Raw genomic sequence first — 19,005 nt, forward strand, 5'->3', positions numbered from 1 at the left:
AAAGTCAGGTGTTAGAGGCCCTGGGACTTAAAATTTGCCTTTTGGGTGTGGGGAGGGGAAGATATTTATAACAAGAGGGCCTGGGCTGGAGGAAACTCAATTCAGTTTTCTACTCTGTCCTTTTGCAATGCCATGAAGCTGGGAGTCACGTTCATCTGGTCTTTAGGAAGTAGGGGCCACGCCTGGATGTGTGGGGCTTTCTCTCAGTGCCAGGACTCTGCAGCTGGAAGAGGAAAGGTGAGCAGCAGGAAAGAAGCAACTCTGGAAGAGTCCAGAGCCGTGAATCTGGAACCCCAGAGATCACAGATGGGAGCAGAGACAGGACAAAGATGCAGTGAGAAGCAAGGAAGGGCCAGAGGGAGAAGCTCTCCAGGGAAGAGGATTGAAATTGTGAAAGCAAGCACCATCCAAACCATCATGCAACTCCCTTTTAAATTGTAGGTAGTAAATCAATAACTATTAACAAAAGAAGACTTTAAAAGGGCTGGAGAGATTTCTTAGTGGTTAAGGTGCTTGCCTGTGAAGCCTAAGGGCCAGGTTTGATTCCCCAGTATACACGTAAGACAGATGCTCAAGGTGGCACACGCAGTTTGGTTGTAGTGGCTACAGGCCCTGTGGTATGCCTATTCTCTCCCCCACCTCTCTTTCTCAAATAAATAAATAGATATAACTTGTAGGTAGTGATGAATGCCCTGAGAGGGAAAGAACAAGAAACTATTCAGAGTCAGCTGAAGACAGAAGGGGGGCGTATGCCAGGGCAGATACTGCCTTACACTGGAGCAGAGAAAGCGGGACATCTTAGCCACCCACGTTTACAGACCCTCCTTCTGCATGGAGGGAGCAATGGAAGAGACGGGGCTTGTACTCAGGAGCACAGTGCGATAGGTTTTCCAGAACAATTTGAAGGACTATAAACTTATCAGGATATATATATATATATATATATATATATATATATATATATATATATTTTTTTTTTTTAATGGTACATGATTCTGGAGTTCTTTTTTTTAATATTATTTTGTCCATTATTTATTTATTTATTTATTTGAGAGCGACAGACACAGAGAGAAAGACAGATAGAGGGAGAGAGAGAGAATGGGCGCGCCAGGACTTCCAGCCTCTGCAAATGAACTCCAGACGCGTGCGCCTCCTTGTGCATCTGGCTAACGTGGGACCTGGGGAACCGAGCCTCGAACCGTGGTCCTTAGGCTTCACAGGCAAGCGCTTGACCGCTAAGCCATCTCTCCAGCCCAGGATATTGTTTTTAAGCAAAATGATGGTAAATGTGATCAGAGGTTCTTCATGGGATTGCCTTAGAGGCTATCTTGAGCTATAGACAGTTCACCGTGGAAGCAAGGAGCCGTGGAGGTGGGTTTGCCCAGGAAGCTGAGGAGCGGGGGTCAGTGCAGCTGGCTGTCCCACATGTGCCCGGCTCTGCCACTGCAGAGGGACAGCTGTATGCCACCCTCCCCCGTTCCTTGCCCCCCCCCCCCCCGCTGTCTGGCTGTGTTCCTCATACTGAACCACACTGCTGGCTCTGGACAGCCATTCAGATGTCCAACTTCTGTGCCTTCTCTTCAGGAGTGTGATGCCAGGCAATCTAATCTTTGGTCGACAGGGAGGAGGCCTTTTCATAAACAGATGTGGGGCTAGGGACACAAGGTAAGACAACAGAGCCTTGCTCTGCATGAGATTCTGGGGGTTTTGCCTGCTTGAGCTTAGCCTCTCAACTAGAAAAGATTACAAGAACCGAAAAGGCATTGTATTAGAACGAAAGAAGCTCCCCATCTGGCTATGGCTCTGCCCATGCCATTCTGGTTACATGATGTTGGGCCATGCACTTGGGTTTAGTTTCTGCCTGAGTAAATCTGAGGGTGTTTCCCCAGGTCAGAGTGTGACCCATACAGACACATCCGTCCTGCCTTGGAGTCAGCCCTTAACATCCTCCTCAATGCGTTCCTCAAGGCCACCATGACACAGAACGAAAGAACTGTACAGAGGTGAGGAGGAAATGACTGACAAATCCAGGGCCCATTTAGTCCTATAGTTCTACTGAAAATAGCCCTGTCGAGAAATTTTCAGTAACATCTTGAAACAGGGCAGGAAAATCATTTTGGTTGGCTGCCATCAATCACTGAGCTGAAGGGCCCACCCCACCCTCTCCTTTGGGTATGATCACAGTTCAGACATTCTGAACCAATAGCTGGGAGGGGGGGTGATCTTGGAAAAGTAGTGGTTCTGTGGCCTCAAAAAGATCTAAAGGTGTGGCCATCAGACATCTGTGAGTTCAGACTTTGTGCTATGTACCGAAGGACAATTTCCCTGAGCATTCATAATTCGGCCACCAATGACATTAGGGTAGTGGTACTAAGCTCCCTGGAAAGTTGTGGAGAAAGTACGGGGTTTATCTCACTGCAGGACACCGTCCCGGCGACCTACATCACCTCTGCCAGTTACCGTCCAACTTACGTTTCACGTACAGGCGGCCTATCACCTTGGCAGTCCCATATCGGTTGGACACTTCACACACGTAGCTGCCTGAGTCAGAGGGGCGACTGTTCTCAATGAGTAGCCCCATCATTGTCTTTTGGAACCTCCCAGAAAGTTCCAGAGGCATGTTGTCCTTTAGCCAGCGGTAGTCTGGCTCGGGGTGCCCGAGCGCTTTGCATGGGAGCTCCACACGCTGCCCGGCCATGGCTTTGCGGTGGTCAAACCCATCCAGGATGGATGGGGCTGAGTTTGTTGGGTCTGCAGAAGAAAGAGAAATCGTCAGAGGCTGTGGACACGGGGCCACGGCTTCCAAGTGTAACCTTGTGGCGACTACAGTTAAAGATCTTTAAGATTTTGTATGGTAACAGGAAAAATGGCCTTATTCATATGAACTCTTTCCATGCAGAATACACATATTCATAACAACTTGGATACATTAAGTGTATACATTTTTTCAAGTATACCTGAATAAAGCTGGAAACAATAAACTCAATGAATACGTGAGGAAAAAAATGTGAATTTATACATTGAATAACTTGAGGAATCCTTGCAAGTAAAGAACCACCGTGTCTCTATAATAAGAAGGAACAGTTCAGTTATAATAAAGAAAATATGTGGATGGGTTGTCACCGGGAAGACAGACACAAGAATAATGTGTAGATGGGATGAGACACGTCTGCCAGCACTGGCCACTGAGACAATGCAAGTGGATCTGTGCTGGGCTGTTGTCACACATCTGTGACTGAAGATAACAGCTGTGCATGAGGATGTGAAGAGGGTTCCCTATCACACTGTCGGTGGGAATGTAAATTACACAGCCAATAGTTTCTCCAAAACGATGAAAATAAAGCCAAGGTTGACACACGATCCAGCAAAATCCCAAGGAAACAAAATAGGCATGAAGACACCTGCTGACCATGGGTGTCGCAGTGTGACCCACAACAGCCAGGGGTGGAAACAACATAAGCGCCCGCTGTAGTCTTCCTGCTGGGTGTTCCCTGAGCACCCACAGGTTACAGCCTCAGTCCCCGTGGTGGTTTCAGTAGGAGGTGATCGAACCAGGAAGAGGAAGTTGGGTCATTGGGTACCTGCCATCATTTCCTTTTTCTTTCAATACCAGCTCTGAAATGAAGGTCTCCTTTGCCCAGGTACAGTGTCTAGGATGTCCTGCCTCTGCCCAGGCACAAATTCAACAAAGCCAATAAACCATGCACTGAAACCTCCAAATCTGTGAGCCAAAAAAAAAACCCTCTCTATATAAATTGATTATCTCATATATTTTGTTACAGTATCATAAAACCAACAATGTCCATAAACTGATGTAGCGAGAAATAAAATGTGGCATATTGTGTACAATGGGCCAGTGTTCATCCATAAAAGTAATAAAATCTGGGCTAGAGCTAGCTCAGCAGTTAAGGCACTGGTCTGCAAAGCCTAATGACCCAGGTTTGATTTCCCGGCACCTAAGTAAAGTCAGATGCTCAAAAGGTGCTATCAGCCAGTTGTGGTGGCGCACGCCTTTCATCCCAGCACCTGGGAGGCAGAGGTAGGAGGATTTCTATGAGTTCGAGGCCACCCTGAGACTACATAGTGAATTCCAGGTCAGCCTGGGCTAGAGCGAGACCCTGCCACGATAAACAAAATAAAAAAAGGTGCATTCGTTTTCAGTGGTTGAAGGCCCTAGCACACCTGTTCTGTCTGTCTCTCTTCTCTCTATCTCTGCTTGCAAATATATAAGTAAATATTTTTTTAAAAAAATGCAATGAAATCTTAGGAAAAAACATGTATACGATGAGAAATCGTCATGTTGAGTGAAAGAAGCCAGGCACAGGAATTCAAATACCATATGACCTCACACACATAAGGGAACCTTAAAAAGCTGCCCTCGCGGAAGTTGAGAGCAGAATGGCAGGGAGAGGAGCGAGCAGGTCCCAGGGGGAACTACGTGTGGTCAGACAGGAGTAAGAGTTCTGGTGTTATATTGTACAGTAGGTGAATAGACTGTATGTTCCAAAAGCTAGATTTTGAGTGTTTCCATGGCAAAGAAATGATAAATGCTTGAGCGGAGACATATGTTCAACCTTATCAAGCACCACAATGCGTGGATGTATCAAGACACTGCATGGGACTCCACGGATACAATTCTATGTTCCCAAGTATCACTAACTTTAATTCACATTCACTAGGATTGCCATAGTAAAAACACAAATGAGTGCTACACGGATGAGGGAAGCTCATCCACTCATTGACCACTGGACAAATGTGAAATGGTGTGGACCATTAGAAGCAGTTGGCTGGTTTCTTAAAGGGATAAATCTTCATAAAGGCCTCCCCCAATTCTACTATGTATCTATCCTAGACAAGTGAAAACACATGTTGCCTCAATGACTTGTCTGCAGATGTCCATCGCAGGAGCACTTGTAACAGCCAAAGACTTGTTCCCCAATGTTTCTGGCAGGGTTCCTCACATCAGCCAAAAGCACCCAGCTGCCCACCACAGAGGGAATGGATACACAGATGCGGTATATGGACACAATAAAATACTGCTGAACAATAAAAAATAAGAGGGAACTACCAACACATGTGACATCAGGACTGGTGCTGAATGAAAGAAGTCAGAAACGAAATTCACGGCCTGGACAATCACGGCGATATACAATGTCCACTAGGTACAAATCTATAGAAATAGGCACTAGAAGAATTGCTGCCAGCAGCTGGGGAGGGGACTGGATCTGACTGTAAATTGTAGGGAAGATCACTTGAGCAGATACAAATGATTCACGATTGAATTAAAGGGATGCTGGTTTAACTTGTTCAGCATACGGAAGCCGTCTTGGAGCTCCTCTTCTTATTGCCGCTGCTAATATTAGACAGACACTCCCCGTGTTGCTGAGTCTGGCCACAAACACCTGAGCCCCTCCCCTCAGCCTCCCTGGCAGCCAGGAACAGAGTAGCGGCTGCTCCTGGTGTTGAACTAAGAATACGGAATTGTACTGGGATGGTTTATCTTGATGGTCAACTTGACAGGGCCTAGAATTTCTGGTGAGGGATCATCTTGCTTAGGCTAATTAAGGTGGGAAGACCCACCTCAATCACGGGCATCACCACCCCCAGGCCAGGGTCCTGGACTGTACAAAAGGAGAAGGCGGGCTGGGCAGCAGCTTCCTCGGCGTGGGTTAATGTGACCAGCTGTCCCAAGTTCTGCCACCACACCTTCTCCGCTGTGGCGGACTGTAGCCTCCAACTGTATGCAGGAAGAAACCCTTCCTCCCTTATTCTGACTTTTTTTCTAGTCAGATATTTTGTCCCAGCAATGAGAAGGTAACACACACACACATAAAATGAAGTCTGTTTTGGTGAATTATACCTCAATAAAACCATTTTACCAAAAAGGAACTGGGTTATTGTCTAATGGTTAAACAATGTTTGAGATGAACTGTAACTATGTGGATATTTTTGACCATACTTAGAACAACCAAGAGGTGTTAGCTCTAATTCTCAACTTTTTTTTTTGTTTATTTATTTGAGAGCGACAGAGAGAGAAAGAGTGAGAGAGAGAATGGGTGCACCAGGGCTTCCAGCCACTGCAAACGAACTCCAGACGCATGCGCCCCCTTGTGCATCTGGCTAACGTGAGTCCTGGGGAACTGAGCCTCGAACTGGGGTTCTTAGGCTTCACAGGCAAGCGCTTAACTGCTAAGCCATCTCTCCAGCCCTAATTCTCAACTTTTTAAGCACACTTAAAAGCAGTTATTACAAACATGTTTATTGAAAATATAAATCTACACATGAAAATAGAGAAAATAATCTAATGGACTGATATATTCATCACCTAGATGCAGGAGATCGTGGCATTTTTTTAAGTCTTTACTCATCCCCCTATTTATTTCTCTTCAGTCCTCCTCTGCTTTCTGATATTAAGAGGGTTTGCATCAAATCACTGAGTCCAAAAGCTAGGTGTGGTGGTGCACGCCTTTAATCCCAGCACTTGAAAGGCAGAAGTAGGAGGATCACCGTAAGTTCAGGGTCACCCTGAGATCACATAGTGAATTCCAGGTCAGCCTGAGCTAGAGTGAGACCCTACCTCTAAAAAACAAAAAAACAAATCACTGAACCCATGCCATTTTGTCACTATGTCATCAGTAGGGATTACTAATGAAAACAGTTTCCTTTAATAAACTCAATGCCAAAGAGCTGTCACCATGTGTGAGTGACAAAAGACCATCTTAAAACATGACTAAGTCTCTAGCTACCTCCTCAGCCAGTCTCCCATCACCTGATGTTTCCCATGAATTTGTCCTTTAGCCACCTTGTTTTGTCTATTTTAGTTTGGGGAAAATCTTTTTAAAGATTTATTTATTTATTGGAGACAGAGAGAGAGAGAAAGTAAGAATGGGTGCACCAGGGCCTTGAGCCACTGCAAACAAACTCCAGCCACATGCACCACCTTGTGCATCTGGCTTAAGTGGGACCTGGAGAATCAAACTTGGGTCCTTAGGCTTCGCAGGCACGTGCCTTAACCTCTAAGCCATTCATTCCTCCAGCCCTAATTCGGGGAAAATGTTAAATCATCTTAAGTCTGATGTTCCACCATGTGCCTACTACAACCTCAACTCCTTGCATATATTTAAAAAATGAATTCAAGTCTAACCAACACTGAAATTTGCTTCCCTTTTCCCTCAACGTTCGCCACGTTGAGTGGTGGTCCTCACTCCGCATCTGGTTCCTCTTTTAGCAATGATAGTTTTCTCCCCCTCATACGGATCTCTTAATGACATGTGCCTGTGGACCCTCCTTACTTCTTGCGCCTCTCACCTCCCTGTCCTATCTATTGGCATCTCTTCCACGGGTGTCTTATAGGGACTTTGATCTTTCACGGCAGAGAAAAGACATGGTGTGGAAGGAACATGTGGCAGACAACCCCACCCCCACAGCATGGCAAGCCAGGAAGCAGAGAGAGGGACCAGAACCAGAGACTAGCATGACCTTCAAAGCTTCCCCCTGCTTCCTAAAGCAGTACCCATAGCAGAGGACATGGGCCCACAGAGGACACTTCATATTTGGAGCATGACATCATCTGTTACGTGGACAAATGCTTATCTACCCCAAATTAACCTCCTAGCATGATCCTCACCCTCGAGGCCTCTCTCTCATTTCACCTCATCTCTGATTAGGAGCTTCCACCTCAGTGCAAACACAATGCTGTTTCTGAGATAGTCTGAAGCTGTAAGACAACAGCTGTCATTCTGTATTCCATTCCTTCTGAGAAGATGGCATCTTAAGGCATACAAGGAAGAAAGTAATGGTCTGTACAGCCCCCCCCCAAAAAAAAAGTGAAGAAATAGTTAATGGTTAGAATTGTTAGCTGATTTAGAGGAAAATCACTCCATTTTACTTATATTTGTGCTGAATCTTGAAAGGCAGATCAACTTTATCCATTCTAAGTAGGTGAATTGATAAGAGAGATCCAGAGAGGGCAATGTCAAGGAGAAGATGTGAATGTGCATCTTCATCCATGGTATTTTAAATTACCCTAATTCATTGTAGTTACTTCTTATCACAAAGCATCACTACAATTATATTGGTGGCCACAAAAATAAAAAAAAGTTTGGTCTATTACCTCTGGCTGTGGCCATCTGGGGTATTTACTATGTGAAGAAATTTTTGATTCTTAATCTGTCAAGGCATCAGGTACTTTGCATTGAATATTCTAGCACTGGAATGCATATTTCACACTCCCCAGATACTCCCTGAACTGGTAATGCATTACCCTGTGGCCTGCTTGTTTGTTTGAGGAATAGATCAATAGCAAGTCAGTTATGAGTATTATGAAAAATGCTGATGTTTTCTTAAAGCATCAGTTCCATTTGCTGAAGTGGCACTAACTTAGAGTTCCTTCAACTGAAGAAAATCTTGGAAGGCAGTGTGTGTACCCCTTCAGAAGTGGGGATGGTTTCCTGGACGGTATTAAGCATCACATGGAACTCAGAGGAAGGGATTAATCAGGAAGAAGGGGTTTAGCTGCAGCAGGAGGGGATAGAAGAAGGTCATGGAAAAATTTGGTATAAATACATCATACATATGGACAAAATTGTCAACGCTAAAATTAAAAGGTTTTTAAAAGGACTGGAGAAATGGCATAATGGTTAAGGTGCTTGCCTGAGAAGCCTATGGACCCAGGTTCAATTCCCCAGTACCACCCAAGGTGATACATATGTCTAGAGTTCATTTGCAGGCGCTGGAGGCCCTGGTGTACCCATTCTCCTTCTCTCTATCTGCCTCTCTCTCTCTCTAATAAATAAGTAAATAAAGTGTTTTTTTAAAAAAGGTCTGTTCCACACCACATTGCTTTCCCCTGAGCTGTGTATGGTAGAAAGAAGCAGGGGCTGGTGAAGACTGCAATGACAGACTTCTAGAAATATCCAGGACAAGGGGGTGGGCTGTGCCTTTCAAAACATGAAAACCTCTGCTCAAAGGAATTTACAGTTTGACAAAATTAAAAAAAAAAAAATGACTTTATCTTGACATACCTGTATTTGTTCTGCATTATTGACGTTGGTTCAAAAGATATTTATAATTTTGAAAATAAGGTGGGTCAAAACTAAAGGCTTCATTTTAGTGAGGAAGGCTTCGGTTTTGGGGTAAGTGCATTTTTGGTTAAGAGGAGGAAACCGGTCCCAAGGGACCCTCACCTGATACGAAGAGCCTGGCGCTGTTGCTCTGGCGCGTCTCCCCCGTGTACCTGTGCCGCGTGATGCAGCGGTAGTTATACAACCCGTCTTCGTTCTGTACATCTTGAATATACAAGGCTCCCGTGGAGGAGATGAGAAATCTTGATCCTGGAACACACAAGCAGGATTTCTTTGTTGAAACAGAGGGAGCATAGGCCAGCCTCGTCCACAATGTCCTCTAGGAATTTGCTCTACTGTTAGAACAATTTCTCACATTGACTCCAGCCTCTATTGTGTTTAAATTTTTTAACTAGATCAGACTGGGGTGGCTTCATGTGTGTGTGACCCAGTAAACATACATAGGAGATCTCATGGGCCCATAGTTCAGATCCTGTGTTTATCTTACAACAGTAAAAGTGGTGCATATTTGGTATATAACTAATTTAGCAGATGGTCTTGGGTTATCATTTTCTCTTAAAATATGATACTAAGGGACAATAACTTCTTGTTGTGGATTTATCACACATGAAATTGTGCACTCTGCCTCAATTTGAGCTACTTCAATGAAAGCACAAAGATAGAAACAGAACAGAAGAGACAGTCTAATTATAACCCCATAGATGCATCAGTGTATCCTAGGATAGTTACACTCTTCCCCCATGCAGGGTTGGAATTTGTTGCTTTACGATTGCTACTGTTGTATTCGTGTGTGTGTGTGTGTGTGTGTGTGTGTGTGTGTGTGTGTGTGTGTGTGTATGTGTGTGTCATCCTCAGGATCACCATCATTGCTGTTTTTGACAGGGTCTCTCTTTGGCCTAGAGTTCTCCAATTAGACTAGACTAGCTAGCTGGAGAGTGCCAGAGATCCTCCTGTCCCTACCTTTCCAGCAACTGGATAGTCACACGTAACAATGCCCAGAATCTTACAAGGGGTCTGGGGACCCATATTGACGTCTTCATGACTGAATGAGTTATCTTCCCAGCTCCCATCAATTTTTTGTTTGTTTGTTTGTTTGTTTGTTTGTTTGAAAGAGAGAGAGAGAGAGAGAGAGAATGGGCATGCCAGGGGCTCCAGCCTCTGCAAGTGAACTCCAGATGCATGTGCCACCGTGTGCATCTGTCTTACGTGGGTCCTGGGGATTCAAACATGGATCCTTTAGCTTTGCAGGCAAGTGCCTTAAAGTGCTCAGCCATCTCCCCAGAGAGCTACTTTTAGATCTCAATTTGTTCCATCATTAGATTATAATTGGACAACAGAAGATATCTTTAGAAATCTGTATTTTCAAATGAAATAACCCATCCTCATCCTTCTCTTGATCCAAGATGTCATTGTAAGTGGGAGAGTGAGAAGGAGCAGAGAGTGGAAGAGGGAGAACACAAGCGTCAGAGAGAGGGGGAAGGAGGAGGAAGAGGAAGAAAAGGCTCATGCATGCTCCTGGAGCAGGAGAGCCAAATGGGCTATCCTCATCCTTCTTAAACCTCACGGGTACTTATGTCAGGGCCACATGTCTGCCCAGCCAGAATTGTGCACTCAGAAGTCACAGACCATAAGTGGGAGGGCAGGATCCTGGTGTGCTGGTGTAAGGAAGGGATAGCAGAGCATGAATCTTCCTCCCTCCAATGAAAAGAGTGACTGTCAGTTTTTTGAATCATCACTTTCAAAACTAACAATTGGGGCTGGAGAGATGGCTGAGCGCTTTAGGGCACTTGCTCAGCGGTTAAGGCGTTTGCCTGCAAAACCAAAGGATCCAGGTTTGATTCCCAGGACCCACGCAACGAGTTTGTTTGCAGTGGCTGGAGGCCCTGGAGTGCCCATTCTCTCCCCCTGCCTCTTCCTGACTATTTCTGTATCTCTCTCTCTCAAATAAATGAATAAAAATAAAATATATATAAGTAGAAGAATAGATTACATAGAGGGAAAAGGCCTAAGTGAGGTCAGGGGAAGAAATAGTAGGGTCAATTAAACTTCAAGATATTCTGAATAAGACATATGAAAATCTACTTTCTTGAATAATGGCACATCCTGAAGCCATCGATTGTTACTAATAAATTTTCAGTGCCAGGGATGGGATACCTTCCAGTGAGTTGTTGGCCAGGGAGGTTCCTATTTCCTCCAAAACATTATAGGCTATTGCCAAGGCCCTTGTTTACCTGTGAGAAAGATGGTAAGACCTTATTACTGAAGACTTCATGTGCCTGAGCAGCAAAGTCACTGAGAAGTCAAGCTAGTGCTAAGCAGAAAACCTTTTCCCTGTAGCCCAGCCAACTGAAAGCTGGACAAAGCTACACTGTATGTGGCCTTATGGGGGACAGAAGTTATCAGTGATGAAAACAGTGGACACTGGAAGCCTCAAGTTTGGCCAGACAAGCCAAATGACTGAATGAGTGCAATAGTGGCAGGTCTGCTCTGGGGGAAACCAACTTCCAACTGTCTAATTGGACAGAAGGCCCACTTTATGGGAGGGATGCATGCCTGGTACTGAAAACCTAATCAAAAGCTATGGCAGGGGTGGTCATGAGGTATAAAGTCTGTGCTTGTCTGGATAAATGCATATATTACTCTCACCAAATTGCCCTGGAAACACTACACTTAATGTTCATATTCATATATATTAAGGCTAATCTCACTTCTGGTTCTCTTTTCAGATGGTGGTGTCCACTGGGATGACCCAAAAGGCAACGTAGTGATGAGAAGTGACAGAGGAGTGTCCAGCACTGAAACCATCCACGGGTCAGGGTCCATTGTGGAAGAGGTGGCGGAAAGAATGTAAGAGCCAAAGGAAGGGTACCACTCCTTATATACAACTGTCTGGACAGAAATTGACCTCGATATCCAAGACCTTTCAGTGCCTAGCAATGCCTTCACAAGACCCTCATCATAGGAGAAAAAGATGATGACATCAAATTAAAAGAGAGACTATTGGAGAGAGGGAGGGGATATGATGGAGAGTGGAGTTATGAAGGGGAAAGGGGGGAAGGGAGAGAAATACCATGGTTTGTTGTCTGTAAGTATAGAAGTTGTCAATAAAAATATATTAAAAATATCTAAAGTAAATAAATAAAAATAGCTCTTAAAGTGGGTGTTTGTCCCCTTCTGGTCCCGTGGTGGAACTCCTCTGTTGCTCCTGAACTTTTCTTGGAATATTTCTGCATGTCATGTGAGTCCATTTGAAAGACAATATGACATTTATCTAGGAAAAGATTAAAAACGATCTCTTATTTTTGTTGCTCTCAAGACCATTTGAAACTGCTCTGTTCACTGCAATCAGAATTTTTGTCTTGACTTCATTGTTTTCAGTTATCAAATGTGTAGTTAAAGGTACAATTTTCTCCTCCTCCAGTTATTTCTACAATGGCTGTATGTTATTCAGTGGACACTTGCCTGGATGAAATAACTTAGGATTTCTTATGCAAGATAGGAGCAATTCGAAAGACCGTGGAGGTAGAAACAACACTAAGACAGTGGCCTTTGTGAAAAAATGTTCATATTTTCAAAAAATAATATAAGTATCATTAAAGTAACATTTAAATTAACTTTTTATAGACATTCACAGTTACTCGCTCAAAAAGAAAAGATCAAAACAACTCCGAGTACCATGTTTTCTAGCTAATTCTGCCACTAAAAATCTTTTACCCCTTGCCATATGCCATCATACTCCAAATGTTTCTTTTTTTTTTTTTTTTTTTTTGGTTTTTCGAGGTAGGGACTCACTCTTGCCCTAGCCCAGGCTGACCTGGAATTCACTATGGAGTCTCAGGGTGGCCTCGAACTCACAGCAATCCTCCTACCCCTGCCTCCTGAGTGCTGGGATTAAAGGTATGCACCACCACTCCTGGCTTCCAAGTGTTTCTTAACAATCTATGTTGCCCATATTTTTGTGCCTCGTGGAAACCTTTCTTTCAATGTGCTCTGTAGTTAAATAATGCTGTAATAATCAGTTTTCCTGAAGTGCAAGGACAGGAAGGAGAGAAAGAGAATGCATGGAGTGCTTGGCATCTGTTGCACATGCTCTGGACTGTTTCCATGAGCTTGGATGAGCAGCCCTGCTTTCCACCAGTGATCTTCAGAGCACCCTTACCACTCCCACTGAGGCAACTGCAGGTACCAGTTGGTCCTGAGCATGCGCAGTCTTCTGGCCTTGTTCGTATAGTCACTCACTGTGCATCACCGAACCTCACTGAGCGCGACACCAACTCCCAGAAGACATGTCATACCAGTGTGATAGCCTCTCATTGTTCGCTGAAATGCACCACATGACTGGGGTCCCATGTGTATGGTCTCCATGGTAATAAGGAACATCCTCCCTGCTCCCAGCTTCCCACTGAACCTTCATCTCCACAGGATTTTTTTTTGGGGGGTGGTTTCGAGGTAGGGTCTCATTCTGGCCCAGGCTGACCTGGAATTCACTATGTAGTCTCAGGCTGGCCTTGAATGCACAGTGATCCTCCTACCTCTGCCTCCCTGGGGCAGTGCTAGGATTAAAAGTGTGCACCACCATGCCTGGCTCTGCAGAGGTTTTGAGTCACAGGAACAGATGGTTTCTTTGAGCACTTAAATGGGATTATAGACTTCCTTCAAAATAGACAAACATTTAAATACATAGTACTGGCATCAATAAAACACAAACATAAAAACTCTGCTTCACTAATCCTCCCTTTCTCTCTCTCTCTCAGTCTCTCTCCCCTCCCTCTCTCCCTCCTTCCCTCTCTTCCTCTCTCTCTCTCTCTCTCTCTCTCTCTCTCTTTCTCTCTCTCTCTCTGTCTTACACACACACACCCACACCCACACACATACACTGAGATCTGAGATTTATATGATAAACATAATTGCCCAAAGTCAAAGTTTTACAGGTAACTTTGTTTACTTGGGGAAACTGCTAGCTTTTTAGGTACATCTTCAAACCATAGTTCATGGCTAGTTTGGACCCTCTTCTCACGAAGAATAAAGTTAAAGGCTTTTTGCATGGTAGGTAGTGGTCCAAACTCACCTACTATGAGAGACCCCACAGGGTTGCAGAGGGAACCCAGGCTTCAGAACGCAATGGGCATGGGCTCTAGGGTGGCCACTCTCCAGGTGTATGATCACAGGAAGCCATTCAACTCCTGAAGTTTGATATTGCTCCTCTGGGAGAGGCAGACATCAATCTCCCCATGGTTCTACTGTTGGAGGTTAGCTTAGTGCATAGACGTAATGAGGCATACAGCCACATCTCCAGTGCTAACCAGGGTGAATGTAGTCCATGATAAGGGATCTACATCTTGAAATAGCTAAGAGAAAAAGCTTCAAATACCTCACCATATAGAACAACAAACCAAGTGATATACAAATTGTCTTGATATAATTATTTCATATATTTTATAAAAGGCCAACAGAGAGTATGACATAAATATAAACAGTTATAATTTTTCAATTAAAAATACTAAAATACTATTAGGGGGCTGGAGAGATGGCTAAGTGGTTAAGACACTTGCCTGCAAAGCCTAAGGGCCCAGGTTTGATTCCCTGGTACCCATGTAAAGCCAGATGCACAAGGTGAGGCATGTGTCTGTAGTTCATTTGCAGCAGCTAGAGGCCTGGAAGGCCCATTCTTTCTGTATATATGTATCTGCCTCATTTTCTCTCTCTCAAATAAATAAAACATATATATTTAAAAATTTTATTAGGGCTGAAGAGGCAACTCAGCAGTTAAGTGCATTTCCTACAGAAGCATAAGGGGCTAAGGGGGCCCGAGATCACCAAGTTTGAAATAGCAGAACCTATATCAACATGGTCACGCCCTCTCTAACCACAGTCCTGTGGGGGAGCAGAGACCACAGAATTGCCAGGGCTCATGAACAAGCTCCAGAATCAGTAAGAGGCTCTATCACAAATAAAAACAGGCAATGGGTACTTGAGGAGGACTTCTGATGTTTTCCTCCAGCCAGGGAAGGTGAGCTCACAGAGTGTTGAATCAGCACAAGCGTGCATATACAACATATACCATAACACTCAAAAATCCTCTCACTGGGGTGCAGTGGCGCACACCTTTAATCCCAGCACGTGGGAGGCAGAGGTAAGAGGATTGCTGTGAGTTCAAGGCCACCTTGAGACCACAGAGTAAATTTCAGATTAGCTTGAGGAAGAGTGAGACTCTGCCCTCACCCCAAAAATACTATCAATAAGAATAAAATAAGTAAAAACATGCAAATGTAACACTGATTATCTTGCCGCTATGATAAGAAACCTCAAACAGGTATGTTGATGCTGTCCTGTAGTTTCTTCCTCTGCTTAGAATCACTGCACTCAATTGTATCTGGTCCAATTCCTCATCTCAAGCACATTGGTGGTTCAGTGGTAGAATTCTTAATTGCTCATCTCTTATCTCAGAATCACACACGGTTATGTCATCTAAAATATTTTATATATTTATTTGCAAGAAAAGAGAGAGAGAGAGGATGAACATGGGTGTGCTAGGGTGTGTAGCTACTGGTACATGAACTACACACACATGCACTGCTATGTACATTGCTTTATGAGGATGCTGGGGAATCAATCCCAGGTCGTTAGGCTTTGCAGGTAAGTGCCTTAACCACTAAGCCATCTCTGTAGCCCATCCAAAGTATTTTTTGTTTGCTTGTTGTTTTGATTTTTCAAGGTAGGGTCTCACTCTGGCTCAGGTTGACCTGGAATTCACTATGGAGTCTCAGGGTGGCCTCAAATTCTTGGCAATCCTCTTACCCCTGCCTCCCAAGTGCTGGGATTAAAGGCATGCGCCACCACGCCCAGCTCCATGCAAAGTAATTTTAACAGATGGCTTTGTGAAGAATCTATGATAGTTTTCTTTGCCTACTCAAACTATTCACTGCCATATTTGAAATGTCTCTTCTTGATCTGAGGTAAGAAAAAAAAATATGACACATCCCGTTAAGATTTTTACATGCTCTGTCCTCATGTATAATACATAAAAAGTTTTCCACCTTCTAGAATTATTTTTCCAGATTATTATCAGAAATGGAGCACATTTTATGACTTTTTAAAATATTTTATTTATTTGAGAGAGAGCAAAAGAGAAAACTGAGAGAGTGAATATGGGCAAGTCAGGGCCTCCCGCCGCTTCAAAGGAACTCCTGACACATGTGCCACTTAGTACATCTGGCTCTAAGTGGGTACTGGGCAATCACACCCAGGACCAGGGACCTTGCACGCAAGTGCCTTTGACCGCTGAGCTATCTCTCACTCCAGCCCCATTTTAAGATTTTGAGGTTAACTATGTTTTCACTATACACTGGACTTTTTGCTGCATCACCATTCAATATGGATGGTGCAATTTCCAATCAGATTTTAAAAGCGCACTTTAAAATATTTCTTAGTATATTTTTCTTTATTTTTGCTCTTACCATCGGAACTGAGACATTAAGAATGGGAGAGCTGATGGTTCTGCTAACCAGGTGCCAAATGGTGGCTCAACACAATGAAGCTTGGACCAACTGTGCCTGCCACCTTGCAGTGGCGGCCACATGTTTTCCATGACAGCTTTTATCATGGTGTATGCAAGTTAGAGGAACATGAGACTGGGATGCAGCTCTCTAAGTAGGGTTTTAGGAGGGAAGTGAGCCTGCACAGGAAAATGTAGCACTTCTATGTTCGAATGATTAACAAATCAAACTGTATTCACTATAGAGGAATGAGACTAAGGACATGAACCCATATGTCCACAATGACTTTAAGATTCTCAGTAGTTCTCGATTCAGATGTACGTCAGAGAGGCATTGGCTCCTTGACGGGGCTTGTATGAGGTCCCTAATCTCTTTCGCGATTAGGCACAGGCCAATAGGACTCACAGAGGACTCCAGCCATGCAAAGGCCTGCTGAGGACAAGTCCTTGTGCCAAAAGCTGTGTCTAAGAGAACTGAAGGGCAGGGGAGGGGAGAGGAGGGGCGGGGGCTTAAGAAGGCAGACCTGATCATATATACTGATGTTCTCCCCCACTCAGAACTATGTAGGCTGAAGTCTGGTCCCCAGGACATCAGAATGTGACTTAATTTGGAAACTAGGGTTGCTGTGAATGGGACATGTGAAGATGTGGTCATAACGGGGCAAGATGAGCACACACTGTGACCAGTTACAAGAAGTGACAATGTAGGCCTGGAGAGATGGCTTAGTGGTTAAGGCGCATGCCTATGGAGCCTAAAGACCCAGGTTTCAGTCTCCAGGTTACACGTAAGCCAGATGCACAAGGTGGTGCATGAGTCTAGAGTTCATTTGCAGTGGCTAGAGGCCCCAGTGTGGCCATTCTCTCTTGCTCTCTCTTTGTCTCCCTCTGTCTGTCTGTAAGAAATAAATAAAAATAAAAAAATCTTTCAAAACAAAAAAGAAGCACAAATGTAGACACAGAAACATCTGGGCTCCTATTTGGGCTGCTACCCTTCCACCTTGCACAGCGTTAACCTAAATGATTTTTCGATATTAGAGACACACATACTTAGAGTTTACCCCCACATCGGATCAATAACATAACACACTCTAGTGATTTTTGTTATGCTTATGGAAGCATCATGAAGGCAGGGAAGGAACAGTCGTGTCCTAGCTTGGTCCTGAACTGCCTGGAAGTTGTTGGGCTGAAAATAATGATGGTGATATTGGAGCGTGTAAAACAGGCTTGAACTCCAGGCTAGCTTCTTGTAAGGAATCATTTGGCAATCTATATGTTGAAATTCTCTGAAAGCAATTTCACTACAACATTTTCTCCTGTAAATAAAGTTCTCTCAGAGTACTTCTCCCGCAGTTAAATGAGGCTCAATTATCCGCTGCTAATTTAAGCCCGCACATTGCATCTGACTGTGTACCTAATTACCCTGCTTAGTTTGTTAATGATCAGATCTCTGCCTGTGCAGATACTGGAGTCTGTCATTAATCTTTGCTCTCATTAGATTTCTAGTTATTTTCAAGAATAAATCCTTTGAAAGGAGAGAATTAGATTTTGAAGGGATTATTTAAGGATTTTAAAAACAAAACAACCAAAGAAGCTCATAAAACTGAAATTGTGTTTATCCCCTCATATATGATAAGTAAGATAGTTTGGGCCACTGATGTCTAGCAGCAAGTATTTCTCTTGGAAACAAGACAGCAAGCTGACAAGGAAAAGTTTGTGAGCTATGATAAACACACCTAGGAGAATTAAGAAATGCACCTCGAAGAGACCTGAGATTTAAGACAAGGACCGAGATAGGATGGACCTATTTTTCTAAGAGGAGGTGGATGGGGTATCTAAGGAGTAGACAACTGAGATGAGACTCAGGAGAGAAAGGTATTCAAAGAAGAAGTGCTCAGGGGCTGGGGAGATGGCTTAGCAGTTAAGGCCTACAAAGCCAAAGGATCCTAGTTTGATTCCCTAGGACCCACATAAGCCAGATGCACAGTGGGCGCATGCGTCTGGATTTCATTTGCAGTGGCTGGAGGCCCTGGTGTGCCCTCTCTTGCTCTCTTTCTCTCTCTTTCTCTCTCTCTCAAATAAAAAAATAATTTTTCTTTTAAAAAAAGAAGGGCTAAAAGTGAAATAAAAGGAAAAGCAGATAAAAAATTAAACTTGGAAAAATTTTTATTCAAGGCTCTGAATTAAGATATGTTTTGAAAATATAACAGCTCAAGCAGAGACTCAGCATGGGCCCTGGGTGAGGCGGTGGGGGGTGAGATAGAAGGCGTCATGGCCTTGGGTGTGGCTCTGGCTCTGTTGGGTGCTCTGTTTGGGACTTTGGCGAACTCAGAGGCCTCTCTCTCATGGAGACGGTGACAAGGGGGGACAGAGTGTCACTAGATTGGCTTCCTGTGTCAGACTAATGAGTATGTAGAGGAGATGGATAGG

General features: G+C 44.0%; 1 protein-coding gene across 2 annotated transcripts in view; it reads right to left on the reverse strand.

Annotated features, from left to right (window-relative positions):
- Positions 1-19,005, reverse strand: part of Dscam (DS cell adhesion molecule) — a 679,085-nt gene that overhangs the window by 297,487 nt on the left and 362,593 nt on the right. For both annotated transcript variants that reach the window (XM_004654491.2, XM_045151367.1), the window contains exons 4-5: positions 9,186-9,332; positions 2,473-2,751 (exon numbers count right to left, since the gene is read on the reverse strand). In XM_004654491.2, the coding sequence (XP_004654548.1) occupies positions 2,473-2,751; positions 9,186-9,332 (426 nt within the window). The remainder of the gene's footprint in view (positions 1-2,472; positions 2,752-9,185; positions 9,333-19,005) is intronic.

Source organism: Jaculus jaculus, chromosome 5 (genome assembly GCF_020740685.1).
Source record: "Jaculus jaculus isolate mJacJac1 chromosome 5, mJacJac1.mat.Y.cur, whole genome shotgun sequence".
In the NCBI taxonomy this organism is placed as follows: domain Eukaryota; kingdom Metazoa; phylum Chordata; class Mammalia; order Rodentia; family Dipodidae; genus Jaculus; species Jaculus jaculus.